This window comes from Portunus trituberculatus, chromosome 4 (assembly GCF_017591435.1).
Source record: "Portunus trituberculatus isolate SZX2019 chromosome 4, ASM1759143v1, whole genome shotgun sequence".
Lineage (NCBI taxonomy): Eukaryota > Metazoa > Arthropoda > Malacostraca > Decapoda > Portunidae > Portunus > Portunus trituberculatus.
Genome location: NC_059258.1, coordinates 7,216,062 through 7,226,437, shown reverse-complemented (window position 1 = coordinate 7,226,437; position 10,376 = coordinate 7,216,062). Strand labels below are relative to the sequence as shown.

At 37.2% G+C, this 10,376-nt stretch overlaps 1 protein-coding gene across 2 annotated transcripts in view; it reads left to right on the top strand.

Moving 5' to 3' along the window:
• The window catches only part of LOC123512659, a 78,562-nt gene extending 68,944 nt beyond the window's left edge, over positions 1-9,618 (top strand). The window contains exons 7-8 of one of the 2 annotated variants that reach the window (XM_045269138.1): positions 4,625-4,775; positions 9,456-9,618. In XM_045269138.1, the coding sequence (XP_045125073.1) occupies positions 4,625-4,716 (92 nt within the window). In that variant the 3' untranslated portion in view covers positions 4,717-4,775; positions 9,456-9,618. Of the gene's footprint in view, positions 1-4,624; positions 4,776-9,455 lie in introns of those variants that run through there. The other variant, XM_045269145.1, reaches the window with a different exon arrangement.
• The last annotated feature ends 758 nt before the right edge of the window (positions 9,619-10,376 follow it).

Below are 10,376 nucleotides of genomic sequence, written 5' to 3'. Positions count from 1 at the left end.
TTACGAATATGAATATTGTGGTGACTTGGAATTCGAATTTAATTTATTGCAGGAAGCGATTCGGATTTCAAAATGTGTTCCTTATAGATATTGGAATGTCAGCCGATCCGTTTCCGGTGGACCGAACCATTAACCCAGACAGTAATATGAATTCCCTGTCAATGAAGTGTATATTCATATTTAGTTCAAATAGTAAAACAAATAAAAACCCATTAAATATATGTATACTTAATCACAAAATAAAGAAAAAAAAATTCCTTTATGGGCTCAGGAAGGATGACAAGTCAGGAGACGAACGGTTTTGTTCATGTTATTTACCAATATTGCTTAAAACATAACAATTTTAAGGAAACATGACAAAGATACACAAATTAGTAAAAGTGCGGTATGATACGTTTCACCACCTAATATTATTAACAACGAGATAATCATAATCACTCGCTCGTTACCCGTCATCATCTTCATTCACTCTCTGTTAACAGTTTCAAAAATACATAGAAATTGGCCGGGTTTCCGTTACCCTGTGGACTTCTTGTAAATGTTTTATGTTATTTGATTATGTCTCAAGATTGTTTTTATTCCGTCTATTATTTTTTGAAGTATTTTCTCTCTTTTTTCGAATAAATGCTAAGCTGATGTTCAATTTATGCTACTCTGTTCTGATTTTAGGGAAAAATTATTTCGAGAAATAAGGATATATATATATATATATATATATATATATATATATATATATATATATATATATATATATATATATATATATATATATATATATATATATATATATATATATATATATATATATATATATATATATATATATATATATATATATATATATATATATATATATATATATATATATATATATATATATATATATATATATATATATATATATATATATATATATATATATATATATATATATATATATATATATATATATATATATATATATATATATATATATATATATATATATATATATATATATATATATATATATATATATATATATATATATATATATATATATATATATATATATATATATATATATATATATATATATATATATATATATATATATATATATATATATATATATATATATATATATATATATATATATATATATATATATATATATATATATATATATATATATATATATATATATATATATATATATATATATATATATATATATATATATATATATATATATATATATATATATATATATATATATATATATATATATATATATATATATATATATATATATATATATATATATATATATATATATATATATATATATATATATATATATATATATATTTATATGATTGGTTCCGATTTTTTTCTGAATTGTTCGAACATTAGGGCGTTCGGCTTCCTGTACCATCGGTGTAATATAGTATCTTCCAAATCTGTATCATGCTAGGAATATAATCTCAGAACAACGATGGTTTCACGCTATGCTTATGCCGATCAGGAGATGAGAGCATCGATAGTGGCAGTCTTACCATGTTTATGTGTCTCCACGGGATGGCATTTCTGCGCCATGTTACAGCACACTAAGCCCATTTTTTGTCCTATCTTATATTATCATTTAACTTTATACATGCTTGATTTACTTCACCGAATTGCACTTCAGCTATTTGTATAATTAAACAAATAATTGCCTTGCATCTTTACGTTTCCTGGCCTATGGACTAATCCTCCAACCCAATTAGTAAACAACAGTTAAATATCTGAACTACCCTTTACCTGTTTAATATCCATTATTTTTATCTTCACCTTAATATTTTTTGTAATATAATTGCATGAGATTACCCTTCACATTTTTTCCCTCAATTATTTGTCTTTCATACATTGCTCACCTAGCCTTACCTCTCCACCCCTTACTCTCAATACACACACACACACACACACACACACACACACACACATATTACACACACACACACACACACACACACACACACACACACACACACACACACACACACACACACACACACACACACACACACACACACACACACAGTAAAAATAAATCTATTACTTTTTTCTTACTTCCTTGCAGGCACACTTATCACATATTTTAAGGCTTTCCAAAACTCCGAAAGGAGGAACGAATATGATTGCAAATTAACACTTCACAGCATTCTTCACTACGTAGTTTCGCTTACGCTTGGTCGCCTGTCCATTTGCATGTTGGAAAAAAAAAACTAAAAAGTTCGAATTAAAGCTCTTTATATTATTTAACAGATTTTTTAAATAGTTAATTTACAGCTTAATTTTCTTTAGTTTCATGATTTTCTTGTTCTGGGAGAGTCTTTTGGAGAACTAATAACAAGCCAATTAACCAGTAAGCTTCAGAAAAATCACTGGAACACTGTAATACATAACCTCTTGGAGTGTTGCAGAAATCTGTTACTAATGAAATGTGGCTTGTGGCAAAAACGTCTACACAGGGAAGGACGGAGGAGGTGGTGGTGAAGGAAAAGGAAGAAAAGGGAAAGAGGAGGAGGAGAAGAAGAAGGAGGAGGAGGAGGGAGACGGAGGAGGAGGAGGTGTTGGAAGAGGAGATAGACAAGGACATGGAAGGGAAGTAAGAGGAAAGGAGAGAGAAAAATAAATAAACATCACTCTCAATTTACAATGCTGAAATTTTACTTTTAGTGGCTGTGATATTAACTACCGTTGTGTACGTATGCGGGCGTGTGTTTGTTGACGTTCTTGAATTAAACTGCCATTAAACATTTTGTTTCGGGTGCAGCCCACCCGTGAGGCTTGCGTGGTCGGCCTCATATTTTGTGGAAGCTTAGTCTGCCTCGGCCCACACCCACGGCAGAGCAGTTTTTATATTGGCGCGCTTTAACACCGACTCATGCGGACCCGCAGAGCTCCTGATGTAGTCAGCACCAGAGGGAATTGATAGGAGGCATGTGGGTTATTATCTACCATTAACTTAGAAGAAGAAAAAAAAAAAAAACGACCACCTCCCTGCAGAACCTTGGATCCTCTAGGTCACTACATCCGAACGCCGAGCACTAAGTGTGTGTGTGTGTGTGTGTGTGTGTGTGTGTGTGTGTGTGTGTGTGTGTGTGTGTGTGTGTGTGTGGCTACCTAGCCGTCTGTCTGTTAGTCATTTTCTTTCTTCTTTATGTAAGAGGGAAATCTGGCTAAGGACAACAAAACAATTGGACGCCGTTCCCCGAAACGAGTCGAGTGTTAACAAAAAAAATATGGGTTAAATGTCTTTAAACCTCACTCTTAAACAAGTAGATGGAAAGTTTACCAGAGAAAGGGAAGAACACCTGAAAGTACTGGTTAACTCTTGTGTTAGAGAGTTTGACAGAATAAAGGTGAGAGAAAGAAGAAAGTCTTGTGCAATGAGGCATCAGGAGGAGAGGAGGCATGTAGTTGCAAGATCAGAAGAGCAGTTAGCAAGAATAAAGCGGTAGAAGATATCAGAGATGCAACATTTCTGCAGTGAGAGAGAGGATGAAGACAGTCCTTTAGAAGAGAAGGGCTAATGAAACGAAAAAGCTTTGGATTCAACCCTATCTAAGAAAGTAGTATGAGTGGAACCCCCCCCCTCACATCCTCCATATAGGTGAAGAGTACTCAATACAATGGCGGACAAGTGTGACTCACCAAATCGAAGCCACAGAGTAAAATTTTTATTCCCGTGTATGTGAGAGTGGATGTGCCTTTCTCTCCTTTCCAGAAGCACCTCCATTGCTTTTGTTCTATCTTTGTGTCTCTTTCTCCTTGACTCACTACTCTTAATATTGTATAGGTGTCAGCCCCCAGCTCGCTCTCTCTCTCTCTCTCTCTCTCTCTCTCTCTCTCTCTCTCTCTCTCTCTCTCTCTCTCTCTCTCTCTCTCTCTCTCTCTCTCTCTCTCTCTCACACACACACACACACACACACACACACACACACACACACACACACACACACACACACACACACACACAGGGGCTACACGTGTCTCCTTTCACGTGTAGCCCCTGTTCACCTAGCAGTGAGTAGGTACGGGATGTAAATCGAGGAGTTGTGACCTTGTTGTCCCGGTGTGTGGTGTGTGCCTGGTCTCAGGCCTATCCGAAGATCGGAAATAATGAGCTCTGAGCTCGTTCCGTAGGGTAACGTCTGGCTGTCTCGTCAGAGACTGCAGCAGATCGAACAGTGAAACACACACACACACACACACACACACACACACACACACACACACACACACACACACACACACACACACACACACACTTGACATTAAATTCCTCACCAAAGATACAAATAGAAAAAAAAAATGAACCCAAAAGATATGAAGGAAACATATATAAGTAATAACATAATCAGAAAACAGTAATACTGTATTATAATGAAAACCAATAAAAAGCAAAGATAAGAAGGAAAAGCAGCAAAATACCAAAAATCGGTACCCTTGAAATGAAAAAAAAAAAAAAAAACGGAAAACAACATCTGTTCTCCCGTCTCTTCCCGTCTCCTCAAGATCAATATGTCCCATCTGTCCCACCTGTTTCCGTGTTACCTGTCAACGTTGATAGTCGGCCACACGTTCCTCTCTCCATCAGACACCAGCCCGGGAAACCTGTGTCGCCCTTCGGCAGGGGTGGGGTGCAGTACGCGTCAAATGTTCAACGTTCTCTTCTGCCTGTGTCAGTGAGAGCGTCCGGCTCTGAGAGCGATGTATCTTCCACTCAGAAAGAAGAGTGGTTTGTATAGGTGAGTGTCAACGAGTGTTTGATGGCTGTAAGATGACTATGAATCATATTTTGAAGCTTTTCTGCTCCTCACCTCCATTATATTCAAAAGGGTATAAGAGATCACACGGATTTTAAGAGATATATATTTTTTCACTTTTCTAGTGACAAATTAACATGACTTCAATGTTATTAACCCTTTCAATACTGAGTCACATTTTTACCTTGAGATTTATGCACGATTAGACCATTATATTGACATTATGAAGGCTTTATGCAGGCCTAAAGATAATTGGCCAGAGTCTTCACTATTCTAATACCCTACATAAGTTTCTGAAGCTGTATGAAATCAGCAAATAGTAAGCAGAATGAAAATGGAAACGCGTCATGGTCCTCCAGGGGTTAATTTGAGAGTCTTGAGAACCAGGCTAATTATATGTATCCCCTTGGAAAATAGTCGTGGTAAGAGAACAAAAGTTGCTCAATATGGGTTTGTGTTATGTGTTTGTGTTTGTGTTATGTTATGTGTGTGGTTTTTTTTTTTTTTTTTTTAAGATGAATGGATGTCATGACTGTCTACGTGAGACGGTATGAGTGTGCTTGTGTAATGAGTATGTGATGGAATTATGACATGTCTGCTTGTATCATGCTTATGTAATATGATTCTTTTCGTGTGGTAATTTTTTTTTTTTTTTTTTTTTTAAGGGGAAAAACTGGCCAAGGGCAACAAAAATGGAAAAAAAGGCCCTCTGGGTTGCCAGTTCTCTTAAAGTTAATATGAGTTATCCAAAATTCAGGGACAAATGTCTTGAAACCTTCCTCTTGAAAGATGTTAGATCGTAGGTAGATGGAAATACAGAATCAGGCAGAGAGTTGCAGTTTACCAGAGAAAGGTATGAATGATTGAGAGTACTGGTTAACTCTTGTATTAGCGAGTTGGACAGAATAGGGGTGACAGGAAGAAGAAAGCCTTGTGCAGCGAAGCCGCAGGAGGAGGGGAGGCATACGGGTAGCAAGATCAGTAGAAAAGTTAGCATGAAAATATGGATAAAAGGTAGCAACAGATGCAACATTCCGGTGGTGGAAAAGAGGCTGAATACAGTCATTCAGAAGAAAAGAATTGATGAGACTAAAACCTTTTGATTCCATCCTATCTAACAAAACTGTGAGTGGAATCCCCCTAAATATGCGAAGAGTACTCCATACGTGGACGGATAAGGCCCTTGTACAAAGTAAACAGTTGGGCGAGAAATACTGACGAAGACGCCTTAGAACGCCTAACTTCACTGAAGCTGTTTTAACAAGAGGTGAGATGTGAAATTTCCAGTGTAGATTATGAGTAAAGGACAGACCGAGGATATTCAATGTAAAAGATGGGGATAGCTCAGTGTCACTGAAGAAGAGAGGACAGTTAGGTAATGTCGACTTGATAGATGGGGGAATTAAAATTTTTGAGGCATTGAACACTACTAAGTTTTCTCTGCTCCAGTCAGAAATATTAGAACGATCAGAAGTCAGGCATTCTGTGGCGTCCCTGTGTGATTTCTTGACTTCCTGAAGGGTTGGTCGTCTCTGAAAAGACTTGAAAAAAATGTAGGGTGGTATCATCAGCGTAGGAGTGGATAGGGTAAAAAGTTTGGTTAAGAAAATCATTAATGAATAATAGAAAGAGAGTGGGTGACAGGACATTACCCTGAGGAACACTATTGTTTATAGATTTAGGAGAAAAACAGTGGCCGTCTACTACGTCTGCAATAGAACGGTCGGAAAGGAAACTAGGGATAAAGTTGCAGAGAAAAGGATAAAAATCGTGGGAGGGCAGTTTTGAAATCAAAGATCACCAGTAATGCAACTTTGACGAAAGCCATACTAGCGATCTGAGAGAAGATTTTTTTTTTTTTTTTTTACTTATTTATTTTTTTTGTTATGGCCTATTGCACTTGTAGGTATACTTGAAGAGTATGGGAAACGCTGTCCAGCTTCCACCCATTAACGGCGCAGGCAATTTTATTTATAGTGGTACCCATCTTTGGTGTAAAGCTATTACACCTCCACCAAGAACCTAGGTATCATGGTGACCTGTAGGCAACTTTAAACCATTCGATAAATGACGAAATTTCAAGACGGTACGTGGTGAGATTCGAACCTACGCATGGACATCTGCCCGATTACATGCTCACCACCTTATCCACTATGCCACAGCCTCAGTTTTTTTAGAATCTTCCTACTGAGGATAGATTAAAAACTTTAAATAAGCAAGAAATTAAAGCTATGGGGCGGTAGTTTGAGGGAATAGAACGGTCACCTTTTTTAAGGAAAAGCCTGAATGTAGGCAAACTTCCACCATGAAGGAAAGGTAGAAATCGATAGAATAGTTGGAAAAGTTTGCCCAGGCAAGATGTAAGCACGGAAGCACAGTTTTTTAGTACAATAGAGGGAATCCCATCATATCCATAAGCCTTCCGAGGGTTTAGACCAGCGAAGACATGGAAAACATCATTAGGAAGAACTTTAATTAATTGTAGGCATGAAACAGTCAGAGGGAGGAGGAGAGGGACAAGCCCAGAATCATCGTTAGCAAAGAGTTATGAGAAGACCTTTAGAGACAGATGTGATGGCAGTGGTGCCATCATGATGAAATAAAGAAGGGAAAGATGAAAAAGTAAAGTTTTTGGAGATGTTTTTGGCCAGATGCCAGAAGTCTCGAGAGGAGTTGGCGTTTGAAAGAGTTTGACATTTTCTATTTATGAAGGAATGTTTAGCAAGTTGAAGAACAGACTTGGCATGATCCTTGGCACAAATATAAAGTGCTTGAGATTCAGGTGGTGGAAAGCTTAAATACTTTTTGTGGGCAACCTCTATATCATGTATAGCACGAGAACAGGCTGAATTAAATCAAGGTTTAGAAGGTTTCGATTGAGAAAAAAGAGTGTAGAATGTACGCCTCCATACCAGACACTATCACTTCTCTTATGCGTTGAGCACACATGCGTTGAGCACACAGAGATGGGTCTCTAACACGGAAACAGTAATCATTCCATCGAAAATCAGCATAATATCTTCTCAAGTGTCCCCAGCTGGCTGAGGCAAAACGCCAGAGGCACCTCTTCTTTGCGGAATCCTGAGGAGGGATTGAAGAAATTGGACAAGATATAGATATGAGATTGTGATCGGAGGAGCCCATCAGTGAAGATAGGCTAACAACATAAATAGGTCCGGAAAAGATCAAGAAGGTTGGGTGAATCTCCAAGACGGTCAGGAATACAAGTAGGGAGTTGCACCAGTTGCTCTAGGTCATGGAGGATAGCAAAGATAAAGACCAGTTCACCAGAATGGTCAAAAGGGAGAGGAAAGCCAAAGCTGGTAGTGAACATTGAAATCTCCAAGGATGAAGATTTCCACGAAAGTTTAGTGGGATAGAATGTGCTGCACTTTGGAAGTTAAATAGTCAAATAATTCACTATAGTCAGAGGAGTTCAGGAAGAGATAGACAGCATAGATAAGTTTAGTTAGAGAGTGACTATTGAGTCGAAGCCAGATGGTGGAAAAGTCAGAAGACTCAAGAGCGTGGGCACGAGAGCAAGTTAAGTCGATGCGCACATGGATGCAACATCCAGATTTGGAACGAAAATGAGGATCGAGAAAGTAGGAGGGAACAGAGAAGGGGGCTACTCTCAGTTACCTCTGACAGCTGTGTTTCAGTGAGGAAAAGATGAGGTTTAGTAGATGAGAGATGGTGTTCTATAGATTGAAGATTAGATCTAAGACCGCGAATGTTGCAGAAGTTAATGAAGAAAAAGTTGAGGGAGGTGTCAAGACATTTTGGGTCGCTACCTGAAGAGCAGTCCGACCTGGGGACATTTTTGGTCTTCTCAGAATGGAACCCCGAGGCTGAATTAAGTGTCGCCATTTTTTTTTTTTTTTTTTTTTTTTTTGAGTGAAGGAAGTGTGTATAATAAGTGCATGTAATTTTATGAGATGGAGGAGACTTATCTTTAGAGGGCAGGTTGTGATTATCCCCTTGAGTTGTGAGACACAAGGGGAAACTTTCAGAGAGATGATGGCTATATAGTGTGTACGTATGTTTTTGTAATGACAGTAGTATTTTTGTGCTTGTGAGGCGACTGTATAGTAGAAGTGTGTGTCTATCAAGACTGTATAATGACTATGGTAAAATGGTTGTTGATGTGATTTTGGGATGACTAAAGTATATGTACGTGAAATGACTGTATACGGACAAGCTTTTTGTATGTCAATATTTTGAGTATATGTGCGTAAATGTCTGTATGGTGACTATTTTGTAAACCTGTTTGCGTGATGACTATGATAACTATGGTGTGATTGTGTGATGATAGAGAGCAGAAGTAAGTTCCAAATAATTAAGATCAGGTGGCTGGTGTATACAGAAAAAAAAATGTGTAGATATAATGTAATTATATCTACACATTATGATAGGTATAGATACCTATGTAAGGAAAAAACAAGTGCATATGTGTGATTGTTATTCTCTAATGAACGTGACAAATGTGTGATCGAAGAATGTGTGTGTGTGTGTGTGTGTGTGTGTGTGTGTGTGTGTGTGTGTGTGTGTGTGTGTGTGTGTGTGTGTGCGCGCCCGTGCATGAAGTAAGCGTATGTTAGAGTAGTATGCATGAGACACATGTGGCATGAACAAGTGTAACTAACGTTTATTTACACACAGGTGGAAACGAACGAGCGTACTATACTCCCCTGTCGCAGGGCTGCCTCCAGATGTCCACCAGCTGCTCCCCAGATGGACATCCACCTCTCTCTCTCTCTCTCTCTCTCTCTCTCTCTCTCTCTCTCTCTCTCTCTCTCTCTCTCTCTCTCTCTCTCTCTCTCTCTCTCTCTCTCTCTCTCTCTCTCTCTCTCTCTCTCTCTCTCTCTCTCTCTCTCTCTCTCTCTCTCTCTCTCTCTCTCTCTCTCTCTCTCTCTCTCTCTTCACTCAGAGTTCCTTGTTAACTGCATTTATTTTATTCGTTTACATAATTATTTAGAAGAAAAAGAAAGAAAAATGTAATTAATATCTTTGGTGTAAACTAAAACATTAATTACCTCTTGATGTGTGTGTGTGTGTGTGTGTGTGTGTGTGTGTGTGTGTGTGTGTGTGTGTGTGTGTGTGTGTGTGTGTGTATGTGTGTGTGTAGATTTTTAATGTAACAGGTCTAAAATAAGTCCACACAAAGTTCACATAAAAATTCCTCCACACAGCAATACTTACAGTACATTTACATATCGAAAGCCATGTACGTCAATGAAAATGTATATATACGTATTCCACATCCATGGATATTAATGTGAATGTATGTAAAAGATGTTATAAATAATTTGTCGAAAAGAAGTCCGAAAAATCTAGCATAATAGGATGACTTCAGATGACTACTTAATCTAGATTTAAAATGTACTTGAAAATACATGGAAAATCAACGAAAAAATAACCAATTCATATTTTTTTTTAAATGGAGACATGAAGGAAGTGCCTCTTTTTATTGAGAATTACATTAAAATATCCATAAAAAAAAATAATCTACTGATAATGACATATATCAATTTCGAAATGTATGCCTTCAAAATTCAGAATATTTTATATTATCTTTTCAGC